The 20323-nt window shown below is 44.3% G+C and overlaps 1 protein-coding gene across 1 annotated transcript in view; it reads right to left on the reverse strand.

Annotated features, from left to right (window-relative positions):
* Positions 1–9788: 9788 nt before the first annotated feature.
* The window catches only part of LOC124036693 (multiple C2 and transmembrane domain-containing protein 2-like), a 43765-nt gene continuing 33230 nt past the window's right edge, over positions 9789–20323 (reverse strand). The window contains exons 20-23 of the mRNA XM_046351550.1: positions 17323–17432; positions 17025–17134; positions 12940–13037; positions 9789–10696 (exon numbers count right to left, since the gene is read on the reverse strand). Of these exons, the coding sequence (XP_046207506.1) occupies positions 10637–10696; positions 12940–13037; positions 17025–17134; positions 17323–17432 (378 nt within the window). The 3' untranslated portion in view covers positions 9789–10636. The remainder of the gene's footprint in view (positions 10697–12939; positions 13038–17024; positions 17135–17322; positions 17433–20323) is intronic.

Here is a 20323-nt window from a genome sequence, read left to right on the forward strand (position 1 = left end):
GTAGCCAGGCATGATTTTACATCTATACAGTAAGGCTGTTTGTGTCTTATGCCCTGAAGAATTGTATTCTTAAAACATTCACATCATCATGACATTCTGATCTGTTGACACAGATTAGTGATGTGAAATGCTTGGCTAAAGGCCGGAGTCCTGGTGGCGGCGTGTTAGAGTCATTGCTCCCCACCAGCCCAGACTGCAGTGAACAGGTTGAAGCCAGAGCCTGGAGCCTACGGGTCAGTGGAAGGACGTGAGCAAGTGGAGCTTTCATTTCCTGTCAAAGAGGAGCAGCGAGGAGCTTTCAGAGGGATCAGTCGCAGCCTAATTGGGCCCGGTGGGTGACACGGCAGCGTCGTAAATAAAGCAAACACAGTTTTAGTGTCTCTGCCACTGGACTCTTTAAACCTTCATCACAGAGCAAGCACTTCCAATGAAAGACCACATCTAATGACTTTACTAGAGGTTGGTTTTTTAATTGATCCTTTTTTCCATATGCATTTATGTTTTTAATCAGAAATTAGAGCATACATTTCCTCAGTGCTGGAGGACCTGGTAGGGGACCATAATTAGCAGGCTTGTGCCTGACACTATCTGCTGCTGGTTAATACGCTGGTCTGGTGTTAGTCTGACAGTACTGCTGCATGGGGTCACTCTGACAGTACTGCTGCATGGGGTCACTCTGACAGTACTACTGCATGGTGTCACTCTGACTGTCAGAGTGACACCATGCAGTAGTACTGTCAGAGTGACACCATGCAGTAGTACTGTCAGAGTGACACCATGCAGTAGTACTGTTAGAGTGACACCATGCAGTAGTACTGTCAGAGTGACACCATGCAGTAGTACTGTCAGAGTGACACCATGCAGTAGTACTGTCAGAGTGACACCATGCAGTAGTACTGTCAGAGTGACACCATGCAGTAGTACTGTCAGAGTGACACCATGCAGTAGTACTGTCAGAGTGACACCATGCAGCAGTACTGTCAGAGTGACACCATGCAGTAGTACTGTCAGAGTGACACCATGCAGTAGTACTGTCAGAGTGACACCATGTAGTATAACTGTCAGAGTGACACCATGCAGTAGTACTGTCAGAGTGACACCATACTGCTACATGGTGTCACTCTGACAGTACTACTGCATGGTGTCCATTTCAGAAACTTAAAAGGACCACTGTTGGTCAGATTTAAAGTGATGCACTACATCATCTATAACACTATGCTTATTAGGATTCCAAAATTTGATTCAAGCATCAAATTAATAAGCTAGACAAGAGGATAAACCAACTGAAAATATACAAGGCCAAATTCAGTATGCATTGTGCTGGGGAAGGCGGAGAGGCGTGAAACACACAAGTAGCTTTGATGAAAGACATTGATTGAAGATATGCGAGGTAGTTCCTGAAATACCGTTGGTTACTCTAATAGATGAAAATAGTATGGCGATATTATGTTTGTGTCAGTGTGTTTTTGTGTGGCTGTTGATATTTCAAATGTGAAGTGTATGCTATTTTGGTTAAATAATAAACTTTTAATTGTAACGTCTGCTTCCAACTCACACTCTCAAACACGTAGATCCCCTGAACGCAGCTCACTTTCCGGCCCACTTTCAAGCTCACACTCTCAAACACATAGATCCCCTGAACGCAGCTCACTTTCCAGCTCACACTCTCAAACACATAGATCCCCTGAACGCAGCTCACTTTCCAGCTCACACTCTCAAACACATAGATCCCCTGAACGCAGCTCACTCTCCAGATCCCAATCACCTGAATTCCGATCACCTGTTCACACACCTGTATGTCATTATCACACACTATTTAGTTCAGTTCTTTGCACCCCATCATTGTAAGGTATTGTTTGTTTTGTGACACACTTCTATTTGTAGCTCTTGTTTTCTCGTAATTTAATTCTCCCGTGTATGATAGTTTTGACCTGCCTCACTAACGACTCCTTTTGCCTATTCCCTGCCTGTACTTTAGCCTATCGGATTTCCTGTTATCAAACTATTGCCTGATCTCCCAGACGACATTACTAACATTTTCCCTGACTGTACTGTTGCCTTCTTGGCCCCCCTGTGTATGACCTTCTTCCCGCCCCCCAGATACCTGCCTCCTCCTCCTTTACAAATGAACACCTGCTGCGCCCTGTGCTTGAATCCCTCACCAAAAACGACAGATGGATTCAGCGGAGCTGCAGCTACGTCTGGCCCGACAGGAGGAACGAATCAATGAACTCTGCGACCTCCTTCGCCAGTCCCTTCCTGCTTCACCGATATCAGGTGCCACAGCTTCCTCTCGTTCATCTCCATATCCATGCGTAATAAATATGACGGCTCCCTAGGGAAATGTCAAGGATTTCTCATGCATTGTAACCTGTACATAGACCATCACCCCGCTAACTTAATCTCTGACAAAGACCGGGTGGACTTCGTCATCACCCTACTCACAGGCAAAGCTCTGGATTGGGTCACAACCCTGTGGGCCGCTCAAAGATCTGATCTGCCATCTGAATCACGTTTCCACCCCCTCTTCAAGGAGGTGTTCGAACATTAAGTTTCAGGTCGTCAAACCGGGTACCTGTTATGTGAGCTGCGACAGGGCCATCGCTCCACCACCGAGTATACCCTTGAGTTCAGCACCATGTCTGCCGGCAGTGGATGGAGTGAACCACCTCTCCTTAGACTACCGGATGGTTCTTAATTGGGAGTTAGACCAAACGGGCCTGCAGAGGAGATTTAACGAACCTAAACCAATACATCCGGATGTCCATATCCATTGGCAACGTACTGGTAGACCGCAGACCTATACATTCGCCCATTGCCTGCGAGTCTTCCACGCCCTTCTCTCATCCACCACGGTCTAATAGCCCCAAACACATGCAACTCGGCCATCGGAGGTTACGTGAAAACCTGTGCCTCTAACCCCCCTCCCGTTAGGATTAATGCGCTGGACGGACAACCTCTCGGAACTGGTCTTGTAACTCGCAACGACCGAAAGTATCACCCTTCAGATTGACCTCCTTCACTCTGAGGTCATTCAGTTAATGGTGTTGTCTTCGCCTAAAGTACCACTCATCCTCGGTCACCCCTGTCTAAGCCTTCACAACCCTTACATCTCCTGGCGGCAAAGGGAACTGCTGTCATAGTCTCCTGCCTGTTTTAAGAACTGCTTCAGTCTACCCTGTTGAGCCACCTCTATAGAAGGATCAGAGTCTGCCATTCCAACCCACATCCCACCTGTATATGCCCAGTTTCAGAGTGTCTTCAGCAAGAAAAAGGCGAACATTCTGCCCCCTCATCGCCCAGAGGACTGCGCGATCGACCGCCTTACTGGGGCATTGCCCCCTAAGGTTCGGATCTACCCCTTGTCCATCCCAGAGAATGAGGCTATGGACACCTATATAGAAGAGGCCCTCGACATGGGATTCAGCCATCCTTCCACGTCTCCTGCGGCATCCAGTTTCTTTTTTTGTGAAAGAAAAGGATGGTAGTCTCTGTCCCTGCATAGATTACCGAGCAGTCAATGACCTGACCATCAAAAATTGCTTCCCTCTGATTCTGGACGCACTAGAACAAGTTGGACAGGCTACCATCTACTCCAAACTCGACCTACTGAAAAGCCTCTTCACCTCTGCACCCATCCATAGGCAGCCATATCCTACCCTTCTTTTTGTTCTGGAGGTTGATGCGTCTGAGGCAGGCGAAGAAGCGGTTCTCTCTCAGCGGGTAGGGACACCTCCCAAATGACATCCATGTGGCTTCTTTTCCAAGAAACTGTCACCCGCCGAGAGGAACTATGTCGGGAACCGAGATCTCCTCGCCATTAAGCTGGCTATCGAAGAGTGGTTCCACTGGTTAGAGGGAGCTCACCACCCATTCCTTGTCCTTACCAACCACTGCAATTTGGAGTACTTAAGAAGTGTGAAGAGGCTCAACCCCAAACAGGCTCGCTGGGTAGTCTTCTTCACCCGCTTTAACTTCACCGTCACCTATCTGTCTGGCAAGAAAAATGTGATGGTTGATTCCTCATCCAGTCTGTTTGACTCCCATTCCTCTAATCCAGCTCCAGAGCCCATCTTGCCTCCATCTTGTGTCGTAGGAAATACAATCAGCCGTCCAAGAGACCTTACGCCACGACCCAGCACCTCCCGAAACCCCTGCAGACAAGACCTACGCTCCGGCATCCGTCAGACGCCAAATAATGCAGTGGTGCCTTACCTCGCTAAGTTCTGTCCATCCCGGGATCACCCGGACCGCGGAGCTGCTGACACGCAAGTTCTGGTGGTCATCCCTAACAGCAGACGTCTGAGATTACGTTATTTTCTGTCCCGTCTGTGCATGGGCACAAATTACCTACCAATAAGCTCAAGCCTTTTACCTACACCACACAGACCATGGTCCCACATCGCCATGGATTTCCTCACTGATCTGCCAGACACTTCGGGCATCACTACTATTTTAGTTGTAGTGGACCGGTTCTCCAAGATGTGCCCACTCATCTACCCAATGCCATGGAAATGGCCGACGGGTGTTTTATCTGGATAGGATGACATCATTTCGGATCGGGGACCCCAGTTTGTTTCCAGGGTGTGGCGAGCCTTCTACGACCGACTGCTGGTCTCCATCAGCCTATCCTCCGGATACCATCCCCAAACCAACGGGCAGACGGAAATAGGGATGTACATTCGCCCGCACTGCACCCACCGACCACACGGGTGGAGTCGCTATCTAGCCTGGGCCGAATATGCACATAACTCCCTGGTGCAATTCTCACTCCTTTTCAGTGTGTCTTCAGATACTAACCCCCCCCCCCCCCCCCCCCCCCCCCCCCCTGCTGTCGATGAGTGGTTTTGACAGAGTGAGCAGGTCTGGGAGACCGCACATCGGAACCTACATCAAGCTTCCCTCTCCCAGAAATTGTTCGCTGACCGGCGTCACCGACCTACTCCACTCTTACACCCTGGGCAACGTGTGTGGCTCTCTACCCGGGACATCTGGCTTCGTGACCCCTGCAAAAAGTTCAGTCCCCCCGTTCATTTGTCCCTTCAAAATAACATACCGCATCAATCCTGTCACCTACCGTCTCCAGTTGCCCCACCATTTCCGGATCTCCTCAACCTTCCTTATGTCCCTTCTTAAGCCTGTGAGGTACAGCCCTCTCCATCCACCAGTGGGTCACCTTCGTTTGATGTTGGCGGAGCACCAGCTTATTCCGCCCAAGCCCTCATTGACTCCAAGAACCTGGGTGGTCGCATCCACTACCTGGTGGATTGGAAGGGGTACGGAACTCCAACTCACACTCTCAAACACATAGATCCCCTGAACGCAGCTCACTCTCCAGATCCCAATGTCCTTGAAACCAGCTCCCTGTCTCCCATCATGTTCATTACATTAATATTTAGCTTCTTTTAAATTTACAGCAGATCAAAATATATCAGCTCCAGGTTGGGCTTCTTTACCATGCTAGATTTTCCCACCATGACTTCACTTTGTAATTCTGCTGTGTCTCTTTCCTAAGGACTGCGTATACATATTCATTCTGATGCTATAGAATGTGTCAGAGGTGTCCTAACGGTGTCCTTAATGAAAGGCTATTCCTATTGAACACTTTTGCAGTCATCCATGTGCCAGCCACTGTGGAAATGTGTTTTTCCTCTCCTTCTTTCAATGAAACAAAAGTTGATCTGTACTTATCTCTATTGATACCTGATTTTATTTGTATTTCTTTCTTCCAGGGTTTGCAACGGCGAGACTATCAATGTCTTTAGCAGATTTAACAAACCAAATATTCTTCTCTTTCCTCAGGAGGCTCAGACTCACATTGCATTCAGTGTTAATTCAAATGAAATATGCAGTTAGATTATTCTGTGAATTGTTGCCTGACGCTCACACTAAGTACAGAGCATCGAGGTAAAGCAAGAAGTTATAGGCTTTACAGTTCTATTGCTTTTTTAACATTTATTTTTAAGTTTTAAAGTCAGACCTGAACTCTGTTTATCCTACAAATATGTTCAAGGTTCTTTGTCAAGGATGTAGAGCTTTAGTTCAATTTTATGTGTTTAACCAGGATAAACTCAGTAGCAATTGGCACTGTTTTTCAGGGAGTCTTGGGAAGCTATCTTGAAGAATAAGAAAATCAAGTTGAAAGCAGTGTAGAGGCATCTTGATGACAATGTCCTAGCTTCCAATACAAACAACGTTTTGAATTACTGACCATTTGAAGGTTCTCTCAGCAACAGTAACAATTTGGTCTGACCTGATTGGCTGCAAGGCCCTGGTTTCTGTTCATGTGACATTGTTCCAAGGTAGGCAGTACAGTAGCTATCCTGAGGCCCATGTCAGGACCCCCTGATCCTAGACCAGTGCCTGTCAGGCCTGCACCTGTAACAGAGACCTTGTGGCCCTGCATCCAGCATGTAGGGCCATGCTGGGCCACAACACTGCCTCCGACATCAACCACCACTCACGGCCCAGGCAATGCTCCAGAGACTGGCCATGATCCCAGCTGTTCGCTTCATTTTAATGCACTCTGAATAATATTAAAGCAGAATCAGTTGAATTTATTAATGCAGGCTGCCCCTCAGAGAGATGCTTTTAAAGGCCAATGATTTAATTTAAGCTCTTAAACCCTCTATTTTTGATATGTTACAAAGAATTATGGCTTTTGCCATGTCTTTACACCACAGAGTACAGTGGGCCACTGTATAAATTATTACCAAACCATGACTTCTGGAAACAGCCACCATTAGCAGTCATATTTCCACCCCTTATCCTAGAGACCATATCAGTCCCTGTTCTTGCACTTTCTAGTATTCCTGTCATTCGAGTTTGTTCTTGAATAACGAACGACACTGTCAGTATAAAATCTATTTGCATAGTTTTTTGTAGTTGACACGGAGGATAAACCGCCTCCTACAAAGCAAACTGGCACCTGAATATAGGCTTGGATGTCTTTTCAAAAGCTCCACATGCTGTCTCCTCAGGTACATGCTTATGGAGGGAGACCAATCTGGGACTGTAGCACCACAATCTGGCCCGTCATTTGGATGTCGTTACTGAGTTGATTCCAGGTGAGTCTTCCACTTTACTGGTGTCAAGGTCCTCTTCGAGTCGGCCCTGACCTCTGGCATTTTAATTCAAGGCAGCCCAGACTCAGGGCACTAGTGCTAATCTCATTGGCCCGTTTTTCAATTGGTACCACTAGAACAAATAGCTATAACCAAAGAGATTTGACACCTGTAAGTATAACCAAGAGTAGTGCCTCTGTCACTATGCGGCACTGTGGTGAAATAGTGTCTCCATGATGGGAGGTCAGAGAACCATCACGAAATCACTCATGTAACAATTACTAAAAAGAGGTGCGGAGTGTAGTGGCATAATAAAATGAAGCCTTTGCTGGCATCATCTGAAAGGCAGGGCGGTACACCTGCGAAGGAGAGAAGCGATCACATCAGTGTTCTCTGTGTTTGCGCTTGCTAGTTTGACGCCCGCTTCAGGGCTGCACATCACAGGAGCGACTGCTGAAAAAACAGGTTGTAGGGGTCCTTGCGCACAGCCTGCCTGTGGTGCTGCCTGAAGGACTACCATGGAAACAAGGAGTGTGACAGGCTCTGGGGGGATCCACCACAGCTGCAGGCACTTCCATTTTGACAGACTGATGAAGACATCACTGCCACACAGCGCACAAAAACAACAACAACTAGTGGAAAAAAAATATGATCCAGGCAATGTTAACTGCTATGTGGCTCAAATATTTATTAGCAAGCTTGTAAAACATCCAGGGAGTTTCTAATGCATTCAGGGACCAGATTGCATGGTGACTTATCTGCTGAGATTTGGGCTTTTCCCTAGAGGTAATAGAGTTATAAATGATTTCTTAAATATGATTACCTCTCTATGAAGAGGAAAGAGACATTATGCTTGGTGAGAATTCTATGGCAGCCCTAACCCTGTCTATATCCTGTCTTTAACTCATTGAATGAATGACTCAACATTAACAGAGGGCGTCCAAGTCCAAAAGCTCAGTGCCAGTGACATGACAGCTGGGAAGCAGACAGCCTATTCACCATGACCTCTCTTAATACCAATGACCTCATTTGCCTTGATAATATCTCCACTGATGACAGCTCCAACCTCTTAGTTCCCAGAAGTCCCCAGAGCCAGGCTCAATTCATCAATATTAGCCACCGATACTCATGTCAAACATTATGGAACAGGTAGTGGTTGTAACTTCAAGACAAAATGTCACTTAATAGTTATTTGGTCTCTTTCAGAAACAATGCATCAGTAACAAGCTGCAGTTATATTTCTGTTTGGAAAGTTCTGTCTTGTATTTTTAGAAGTTTTGAATCATAATGAGTTTCTAGGATCAAACATATTGCAGAGCACATCACTGTATGTGTGAGATACAGCTGTATTGGAGTGTGTTAAAATATGATGATTAACAGTACCCCGGGAGTGATGCTTAATTGGTTTCACCTGTCGGGACACCTCATTGGTTCTTCTCTGTGGGCACCCCACCTCCTCCTCCATGCCACCCCCACCCCCAGTGGAGCCCAGAATGCAGCAGGGTTTCAGCTTGTATGTGGGATTTAGCTCGTCAGAAGCTCAGGGTCACCTCCACTCCCCCTCACTTTGAAATGGACCCCTGGTGGCAGCTCCTGGGAGAGCCCAGTGATGTCTCTATCAGCCTGTCAAAAGAGATAGCCTGGGGCTCCACCAGGTCCCCCTGAGCCAATCAAACTCTTCACAAAGCACAGATAGATGCTCTTTCACCAGCGTGCTACTGCAGAGGAAGGAGATCACCCGCCCTCCCGCCCGACTGGGATGCTCAGCACACCAATCAGCTAGAACAAACTTCCAGTGCCGGGGTCCAGGGCTCGCCTCAGCCAAAACTCTGCTCAAACTAGGGCTATTTTTAAGTGTTCCTTGTTTATTTATTTACTCTTTCTTTGAATGAGCAGATCTGAGAACACTCCAACTAAACAATAAGTTATTTCAAAGGCCTACTGTGTAGAGATCCAACGACAAAAAGAACTCTGATAACATGTTATATGATTAAAGTTCCACTGGTACATGAGCAAGAAATACTCCATAAGGATTTTATCCAATATGTGCATAGTCTGGAAATGTCATGAGGAATCGATTTCCCATTAAAAAGAGATTGTAATTTGTCAAAGGCAATGAAAGAGCCAGTTAATGTAGGCCCATCAAGGATAAAACTGTTTGAAAATCATCACATTCAAATCTAATACATATAAGATCTAAAACAATCTTCTAAACACACCAATAATCATCTCTAAGTAACATCACATCAATGTTTGAGGCTAATCGTTGTGAATAATTTGAAGATGCCTCAAAGCAAACCGTGAAAGACCCTCTGAGGATTATGTCTGATGGAGTAGGGAGCATATGTTACTCTTCCAGGAACTCCATCATAGAGAGAAAGACTATCCCCTGTGTGTAGCCAACATTTGGTAGTTGAGGTGATTTTAGTGGAAACGTGAAGCATTAAGTGCTGAAGATGAAAAGTACTCTCTGTGAGATGAGCGCCCGCTCATTTGGACCCTGTTATTGTGAGAAGGCAACAAAAGCACTGCATTAGCCACTGCGCCGGACCGACATACAGGGCTTTGATGTGAGCTCGGTAACCAAGGCACAGCGGTGGCCGACGCATGAGCTCTGTTCCAATGGGTGTGTTGTGTAATCAGATGTATTTACTGTGTATTCAGGGAGAGAAGTGGTGTAATCCATTCCCAGTGCAGTTAGAAAGAAAATCATTGTGGAGCAACTACAGTTTGAGATTGGATTTTTCGAGGTTTTACAATTCATCACATTTTCATTTGAGAATTGACAAATAAGAAAGACATCAACACAGGAAACATGAGAAGTTGCACTAGAGTATCAAAGTTACATGTGTCTAACTTTCCTTTGAATCTGTTCAGAAAATCACTTCTTCATAATACAAAATATTTGATCAAAGGGAAATGTACAGAGTTGATTTTACAAATTAAAATAATGATATGAACCTTGAATATAAAAAGGCTTTGTAGTAAACAGTTATCGGCCTACATAAAAAGAGAACCATAAAAATACAAAATTAATGCCTGTAATACTTTACCTAAAGTCTATATTTGAGAGATCAATTTAAATAGGTAGGAATGTACAAAGTACAAAGTATTAAATGGATTTAGCACACCTACAGTATTACATATACCAATTTGCCCTTATATGAAAATAAAATGTAAATTATTCAAAGCATTGCAGCGGTTCAGTTATACTACTCAAACTAATAAAAGCCAAACAGCAGAGGTCTGAGTTAAACCAAACTTTCTAGCTCTCATTCTTTTTCTAAAATGCATGAATGGATGCGGGCAGACAGCGTCTCTGGCTCTGTGATTGACAGCTCCATGTGCTGCCTCCCTAGCCGGTGCAGTGCACAGCCCCTGTCAGGGGGGTGGCAGACACACAAACGGGAGAGTGGCTGACTGCACCCCCACAGCAGGGGGCACGGGAGAGGGGGGAGCAGGCGGTGAGGGGTCGCAGGTTCTGCTGGCAGTGGAGCGTTGCCATCGTAGCGGACTGGGCCGTGCCATTTTCAAAAGGAGCCCGGGCCTTTCATCCAGCATGTCCGAGGGGCTTACCTTCTCCTCCGTGGCGGGCTCTGGACGCTGGGCGCTCTCAGCTCGCTGTACTGCACCTGTAAAAACAAACAGGAGTTTGGTCGGAGGCAGGTAATCTGAGCTCAGTGGAGCGCACGGTAATGGCTCCCCCGAGGAGAGCTGGTGCAGGGGAAAGCGAGGCGGGCTTGCCTGTAATGAATCATTTTTTAAACACAGGAGCAGAGGGGATTAATCACAGGGAGGAAGGATTTGAGAAGTCAAGGGTTCCGTACCAGCGCACTCCCCCCTCCTCTGCCACAATCGCAATATTAGAAGCAGACATCAACTGTTGAGAAGACCTGCCAGTGAGGGAGTTGTAAAACTGCATAATCGCTCATTGCAAGTTGTGTCCTTTCGGAGAAAACTTTGTACGAAGCCAAGAATAGCCTCAGCCAGGGGTTTCTTAACTAGAGTAGCAACTGGCATCAATGGGATGTCCAATTTTACATGCTTCAATGGGAACTAAAAGTTGACTTTGATTTCATCCGAGAAAAGAGACCTGCCACTTTGACATTTTAACTTTAAACCCCAGTTTCCTTTCAGTTATGTTTGCAGAATTATGCTCAACATCAAAGATTTCAGGTTTACACAGATTCCTACACGTCCAAACATATTTGTAACAGAAATCAAGGCTGAAAGTCTAGAATTAAACTTCCAAATTGGAACTTACTATGGCAAATGGTTGAAAAACTAAGTATCTAAAATATCTTTGTCCAATTTTGTAGTCTCTACTGAAAGTAACAGGTCCCAAAAATTAATCAAAACAACCATAATGCGAAACCAATTGATAGTTGGAAAAAGATTTAGAAACTTGACAAAATTAAGTTTGAAGAAAAATTGCTTTCAAAAGCATTTTTGTTGCTGCTACAACAATAACATGGTTCTGTTGAATCAAGGTAGAGAATCCATACTAATTACCAAACCCTGATTATTAGAATGGGAGATGGAATGAATGAGGGAACAAAGTGACTGCCGTCTGCATCAGAACATGAAACTGTTAGAACTAACAGATGCTTCTTATTTCAGGACAGACAAGCTCCTGTCAGAAGTCCCGGTTTGGGGGGTCTTTGTAGATTTGCACAGGCACTAATTGCCAAGTAATTTTGCTGTGAGACAGGAGCCTGTTTCCAGCCTTTGTAATATGGCTAGACTGTGTCCATACCTCGGCCTATCTAAGGGTTGGAGTTCTAAGGTAATAACTATTGTTATGGTTCTTGTCTTTGTCTTGTTCGGCAGATTATTATTCACAAAACTTTATCTACTGATGAGTCAATGTTTTGTTTTGTTATGTACCCACCATCCATGACATAGTTCATCTGTAAACTAGACTAAAAAGTATTGTCCCAATGGAGTCATTTTTAAAACTTTAACAATGTGTCACATAAAAGATGTGAGACATAAAATATGGCAAAACTAAATGTATTCATCTTGTTGTTTTGCCAACTTTACTCAGCCAAAAAAATCACATAGGCTTCTCTCCAACATCACTGAACATTTGGCAATAACTCTCAGAGTGACAACATCAAGGGGACAGTGGAGAAAGAGACCGGGGTTCATTGTCTTTCTAGATCCAGACAGTCACGTATCCTAGCTGAATACTGTTTGTGGAGTACTGTACCTGGGAGAGGAAGGCACTGTTTGCTGCTCTGTTTCCTGCCCACACTCAGCCTCTCTCAGTCAGAGAACAGAACAGAGAGAGAACAGGATGAACACCCAGTACCACGTACCCCGACAGCACCCTGCCCTGGCAGCTATCTGCTACCAGCCCTGTGATGTAACGGCAAATGACATATCAGCCATGGCTAATATATGATCACATATGGCAGCCAGCAGGATGGCCGGGTCTCACGACTACATTAATTGACTCCCCCACCCTGATGTGGCGGGGGCAACGTCAGAGTGTCTAAGCTGACACAGAGCTGGTCACACTAGCCACAGACAACCACAGACGTCAGGGTCCCTCCGCCGGCCCCTGGCCAATCACAGGCCCCGACACCACAGCGCTTTTATCACAGAGACAAAACTGCTAATCAGGGACGAGGCTGGAGCGATATGGCGGAGGACAGATCAGAGCAGACCCCATCCAGGCAAAGGGGCAACTGAATCAAACCACCGCCAGAAATAATTGGGCCAGGGGTGCTTTAAACGCGTGAGTTCATTAATAATCAAACAAAGCCAGAGGATATATTTCCCCAACACTTGAGAATTCTGTTAGAGCAAATAATGCAGATATCTTCAGGGAATTCCCTACATCTATGTGTATGTGAAATTGAACCCTTACCTTTTGAACATCAGAAGGCACCCTCTTGAGGAAATCCAGTATTTCATTATTGTCAATGGCATACGGGTTGCGTAGCTTCTTGGTAAATTTGTTAACGCCTGTGAAAACAAGGACACATTAATAAATAAAGGTGTCATCGAGACCTGCATATTTTTACAAGGAGAAAACAATCTTGCGACCCCATCCCTAGCTCTTTCACCGCTCTATGTGAAATTGCACCTTGTGATGGTATTAAATTGATCCCCTGGAACTAAATTGAATTTGTATATCAATAAGATGGTGGGGTTGTATGGACAGGGCATTGATATGTATCATCATAATAATACACTACATGATCAAAAGTCTGCTCATCGAACATCTCATTCCAAAATCATGGGCATTAATATGGAGTTGGTTTCCCCTTTGCTGCTATAACAGCCTCCACTCATCTTAGGAAGGCTATCCACTATATGTTGGAACATTGCTGCTGGGACTTGCTTCCATGCAGCCACAACAAGCACTGATGTTGGGCGATTAGGCTTGGCTCGCAGTCGGCGTTCCAGTTCATTCCAAAGGTTGTTTGATGGGGTTGAGGTCCAGGCTCTGTGCAGGCCACACCGATCTGGACAAACCATTTCTTGCTTTGTGCACAGGGGCATTGTCATGCTGAAACAGGAAACGGCCTTCCTCAAACTGTTGCGACGAAGTTGGTATCAACATAATCGTCTAGAATGTAATTGTATGCTGTAGCGTTAAGATCTCTGTTCACTTGAATTAAGGGGCTTGCCCGAACCATGAAAAGCAGCCTCGGATCATTGTTCCTCCTCCACCAAACTTTACAGTTGGCACTATGCATTCGGGCAAGTAGCGTTCTCCTAGTATCCACCAAACCCAGATTCGTCCGTCGGACTGCAAGATGGTGAAGTGTGATACTCACTCCAGAGAACACTTTTCCACTGCTCCAGAGTCCATTGGTGGCAAGCTTTACACCAACTCCAGCCGACGCTTGGCATTGCGCATTGTGATCTTAGGCTTGTGGGCGGCTGCTCGGCCATGGAAAACAATTTCATTAAGCTCCCGACGAACAGTTCTTGTGCTGATGTTGCTTCCAGAGGCAGTTTGGAACGCGGTAGTGAGTGTTGGAACCGAGGACAGATGATTTTTACACGCTATGCGCTGTTCTGTGAGCTTGTGTGGCCTACAACTTCGTGGCGAAGCCGTTGTTGCTACTAGATGTTTCCACTTCACAATAACAGCACTTACAGTTGACCTGGGCAGCTCTAGCAGGGCAGAAATTTAACGAACTGACTTGTTGGAAAGGTGGCATCCTATGATGGTGCCACGTTGAAAGTCACTGAGCTCTTCAGTAAGGCCATTCTACTGCCAATGTTTGTCTATGGAGATTGCATGGCGGTGTGCTTGATTTTATTCAGCTGTCCGCAACAGGTGTGGCTGAAATTAACTAATTCAAAAGGGTGTCCACATACTTTTGTATATGTCGTGTATACAGTACCAGTCAAAAGTTTGAACACACCTACTCATTCAAGGGTTTTTCTTTATTTTACTATTTTCTACATTGCAGAATAATAGTGAACACATCAAAACAATGAAATAGCACATATGGAATCATAAAGTAACTAAAAAAAGTGTATTTTATATTTGAGATACTTCAAAGTAGCCACCCTTTGCCTTGATGACAGGTTTGAACACTCTTGGCATTCTCTCAACCAGATTCATGAGGTAGTCAGTGGAAATGCATTTCAATTAACAGGTGTGCCTTGTAAAAAAGTGAATTTGTGTAATTTATTTCCTTCTTAATTCGTTTGAGCCAATCAGTTGTGTTGTGACAAGGTAGGGGTGGTATACAGACAATAGCCCTACTTGGTAAAAGACCAACTCCATATTATTTCAAGAACAGCTCAAATAAGCAAAGGGAATCACAGTCCATCATTACTTTAAGACATGAATGTCAGTCAATGCAGAAAACAACTTTGAAAGTATCTGCAGTCGCAAAAACCATCAAGCGATATGATGAAACTGGCCCTCATGAGGACAACCATGGGAAAGGAAGACCCTGAGTTACCTCTGCTGCAGAGGATAAGTTCATTAGAGTTAACTGCACCTCAGAAATTGCAGCCCAAATGCGTCAGAGTTCCAGTAACAGACACATCTCAACATCAATTGTTCAGAGGAGACTGTGTGAATCAGGCCTTCATGGTCGAACTGCTGCAAAGAAACCACTACTAAAGGACACCAATAAGAAGAGAGACTTGTTTGGGCCAAGAAACACGAGCAGTGGACATTAGACCGGTGGAAATGTGTCCTTTGGTCTGAGTCCAAAATTGAGATTTTAGGTTCCAACCCCTGTCTTTGTGAGACGCAGAGTAGGTGAATGGATGATCTCTGCGTGTGTGGTTCGTACCGTGAAGCATGGAGGAAGAGGTGTGATGGTATGGAGGTGCTTTGCTGGTGACACTGTGTGATTTATTTAGAATTTAAGGCATACTTACCAAAATGGCTACCACAGCATTCTGCAGCGATATGCCATCCCATCTGGTTTGCGCTTAGTGGGACTATCATTTGTTATTCAACAGGACAATGACCCAACACACCTCCAGGCTGTGTAAGGGCTATTTGACCAAGAAGGTGAGTGATGGAATTCTGCATCACAAGACCTGCCTCCACAATCACCCGACCTCAACCCAATTGATATGGTATGTGATGTGTTGGACCGCAGAGTGAAGGACAAGCAGCCAACAAGTGCTCTGCATATGTGGGAAGTCCTTCAAGAATTTTGGAAAAGCATTCCAGGTGAAGCTGGTTTAGAGAAAACCAAGAGTGTGCAAAGCTGTCATCAAGGCAAAGGGTGGCTACTTTGAAGAATCTAAAATATATTTAGATTTGTTTAACAATTATTTGGTTACAACATTATTCCATGTGTTATGTTATTTCATAGTTTTGATGTCTTCACTATTATTCTACAATGTAGAAAATAGTAAAAATAAAGAAAAACCCTTGAATGAGTACTGTAGGCATGTCCAAACTTTTGACTGGTACTGTATGTTGGCAGCTCAACAGTACAGAGAATGCTGTAATGCAGGCAGCAGGTGCACAGTAACACAAACATCCATCAGAGCTTTTGAACAGAGCCTGGTGGCTGACTGCAGAACATACATTTCAGTCCGTGTCCAAGGGCAACTCAGGTCCTCTGAGTACACATACAGTACTAAAGCCCGGAGCAGAGATTACCAATCTCCCTTCCCCCTATCACCACTCCACCCCCAACCACCTTTTCATATTAGTCAAACAACCAAAACATTTCTTCTGTTTCCATTCAAATAAAGTGTATTCTTTATCTAATTTCAAGACTGTTATTTCCACCCATTTGGTTGCATTCCACACTCTTTCTAGAAAGCAAACAAATACCTCTAGGTTCTAATGAGACCATATATTCACTGCTAGCTACATCGCTCGACGTGTACACAAAGAACCTAAGGACCTAAATGTGTGCAGACGACATGAAAGGCTTGTGTTACAACCAGAGATGGGGGTTAACTGGGGAGTCAGGAGAGTGTATCAGTGCTGTTGTTTGATATGATTTTGGTATTGATTGTGTTGGAGGCAGTGTGGAAGTACAGTTAGTTGTGGGCTAACAGCTGGAGGAGGAGTGTCTGTTTCCCTCTGACCGCTGAGACGACTGTCTTCCTCTGTAGGACTGGAGCAGATAATGAGGGTTTACATCAGGAGCCTACACTGCCCAAGGACATCCTGTTTTATATACAGCATGATGCTCTCTGCCTTGCCGCTCGGCTTTGTTTTCTCACAGACCCTGAGCCTAGCCTCAGACTGGTCTGCTTACATCCCCCACTGAGTGAGCTCTGAGCACAATGGGCCTCTGGAGCTAGCAGTCTGAGCTCTGGGCATTACAGAGATGTGAGGATGGCTGTATGTTCAAATGACTTCAATGAAGAACACGTTATAATGATAATGGATATAAGTGCAATTCCCTGTAATTGTCTTCTTACAACAATGTTTGGCAGAAGGGGAAGCTATCCATTCCAAAATACAGTATGTATTATTCAAATAATGGTGTATATTTGACTTACCCCATATGAAGATAATGTAGCGCAGTGGGACGTAGTATAATGTTGCTGTTGCCACAAAGAGAACCAAGCAGGCCAGGCAGGACAGGAAGGGCACAGACCAGTTGAATGTGCTGTGGATGAAATATTACATCAAATAAAGTCAGAATATCATTATGACTAAGAGGATACAAGATACTGCACAATCAATAATGTAGTTGCTAGCCAAAGCCGTATACACCCACATTTACAGAGAATATTGAACTCCAGTATACTGTAATGTGTTATGAAACATTTCCAAAACTTTAAATGTAAAACTTACTTCTTGACTCTTTCCCCGATGCATGCGATTTCATCCAAAATGTTTTGGACAGTGATGACGATCTCCTGGACCATATGGATTTTGTCCATCAGTCCCTTTTTCCCTGATTCCTAAAAACACAAAGGCACTGATGAGGTCTACTGTGCTGCATGTCAATTGTTTGAGGAAGCAGACAAAGCCCAGTTTATCTCTGCTGTGCTATCATGAGTAATTGATCTATTGAATAGCCTATAATGAGCAAACGATGTCTCTTCAGACTATTCTTTTGAAAATGAGGCAGATTCAATGTTGAAAAGCTGTCATGAGGATGACTGAGATTTCCACTTTTGTCTGCCACAAACAATGGAAGTACTCTACATCTAAAACACAGATTAACTGGAGGATGAGAAAGACATAAAATGGCCATCAGTAATCAGGCAGCAGGCCAGATGACCCAGACAGGAAGAGCAGACAGAGGATGTATGGTGCAACTTGTAAGGGAGTCCAATCCCACAAGTCTCCATACAGCGGGTTTGGACTTGTTCTGCCTGTGCTATCCCACCCACCTCTATACTCTGTCTGTTTGTCGGTCTGTCCTCACACCTCTCTGTGTGTGTGAGGGAGAAGTGGCTCAGCCACCCCAGAGCGCAGAGTTGTAATCATTGGATGTATTCTCACTTATATACAACTCTCATATCATGTGAATGGACTACGGCAATGTCCACCTTCATCACCAACAAAGTGTATATATAGTGTTATAGTGTTCATTTTGTATTGATATATAAATATCATAGTGCAAGTTGTTGTGATACAGACATCTTATATAGACCAGATGGCCATGGTATGGGAAGGTGTCAGTCAATTTCAGTGTGTGTGGGGGGGGAAGAGATATTCTCAGGCTTGTCTTGAGTTGAATTAGACATGATCAGATGAGTGCTGCTAACAGCAGAGGAGAAGCAGCGCTGGGAAGCTTTCCAGAAGGAGAGGCTGGAGATGATAACACCAGTAATGCAAGCTAAAGAGGGCTGAGAAGACTCACATCAAAAGGAGGACATAATGACAGGAATGATGACAGAGAAGAGCGAGGGAGAGAGAGGGGAGGTATCTGATGGAGTCTAACAGGAGGCTTGAGGATGTCTATATGTTTGTCTTAGAAGGCAGTTCCAGCCCTAGCCTGGGCTCAGTGACAGTGTCCAGACAGAATGCTTTTATCAGAGTCTCATGAGGCAGCCCCTGGGAAAACACGCTGTCTGCCAGGCAGCACAGAGCAGCGAGACTCCCCACTGTCAGTCCCCAGTCTCCTCCACAACAACCACAGGAAGAGAGCAATTCCCACGAGGCCGCTGGAAATATCTCAAATATGCTCTCTCAGAGATCCTTGAAGAGATTATTATCCCATAGTATGATACAATAGAGAGAGAGGGATAGTACTGTAGCCTATCATCCTATAGAATAGATTACTATCCCATAGTGTCATACAATAGAGAGAGGGATAGTACTGTAGCCTATCATCCTATAGAATAGATTACTATCCCATAGTATCATACAATAGAGAGAGAGGGATAGTACTGTAGCCTATCATCCTATAGAATAGATTACTATCCCATAGTGTCATACAATAGAGAGAGAGGGATAGTACTGTATCCTATCATCCTATAGAATATATTACTATCCCATAGTGTCATACAATAGAGAGAGAGGGATAGTACTGTAGCCTATCATCCTATAGAATAGATAACTATCCCATAGTGTCATACAATAGAGAGAGAGGGATAGTACTGTAGCCTATCATCCTATAGAATAGATTACTATCCCATAGTGTCATACAATAGAGAGAGAGGGATAGTATTGTAGCCTATCATCCTATAGAATAGATTACTATCCCATAGTGTCATACAATAGAGAGAGAGAGGGATAGTACTGTAGCCTATCATCCTATAGAATAGATTACTATCCCATAGTGTCATACAATAGAGAGAGAGGGATAGTACTGTAGCCTATCATCCTATAGAATAGATTACTATCCCATAGTGTCATACAATAGAGAGAGAGGGATAGTACTGTAGCCTATCATCCTATAGAATAGATTACTATCCCATAGTGTCATACAAAAGAGGGAAGGATAGTACTGAAGAGTATCATCCTATGAATCATAGTTTTATAGAAGAGAAACTGTCTGCAACGAGACAAAAAAATCTCCAACCTAGTCTAATGTGAATGCAGAATGCGTATCATTTACTTCACATTAGGTGTTAATTTAGCTCTTTCTCCTGAGCTCTGAGTCACAGCAGAGGAAACTGTTTGTGCCTGCTAAAAAGCCATTAAGATCCATGTCTGTGTGCTCCTGATGGACAGAGAGCTGCGCACGGGGAAATGAGAGCTCACTGGATAGCCTCATCAGTTAGAGATATGAAAGGGAATCTGAGCCTATCTAAAATTGATTAAGGCCCCCTAAACATGAATTAGGATTCAAATCTGATAAAGTCTGATATGAACTCTTATTTAGAACAGATAAGACTGTGTGTACAAGGTAGATGTAGCCAAAGATGACTTAGGTGAAGAAAAATAAACAATAAGAATAAGAATAATTGAGGTTTCTTTGAAAAAAAAAGAATCCAAATGATATGTACTTTAAAGTATGCATCAATAAGCTCTCATGATTATCACCTTTCATCTCCCTTGAAGTCCTCCATCTCCTTAGTGATGAGCATTGGAAGTCCTTTACTACATCACTCATTTGATGATATTATTTATCTTCGTTCATTTTCCCTTTTAGCCGCCTACAAAATTGTTCTGTGCTGCTGGTAAACAAAAATAAATAAAATGGCTTCCTTTGAAGTGAAAGGGATGTGTATACTGGTGGGGATGGACCACATAAATCATAAATGTGTACTGATTAGGAAACCTGTGTCAAATCATATTCTCATTTCAGATCAAATTGTAAAAGCTATACCTTTTAAAGGGAACAGATTTGATCTCCTGCACAAAGGTAAATAGAAAATGTGGTTTCACAGGCATGTGG

The sequence above is a fragment of the Oncorhynchus gorbuscha genome, linkage group LG01, assembly GCF_021184085.1.
Source record: "Oncorhynchus gorbuscha isolate QuinsamMale2020 ecotype Even-year linkage group LG01, OgorEven_v1.0, whole genome shotgun sequence".
NCBI classification, from domain to species: Eukaryota; Metazoa; Chordata; class Actinopteri; order Salmoniformes; family Salmonidae; genus Oncorhynchus; species Oncorhynchus gorbuscha.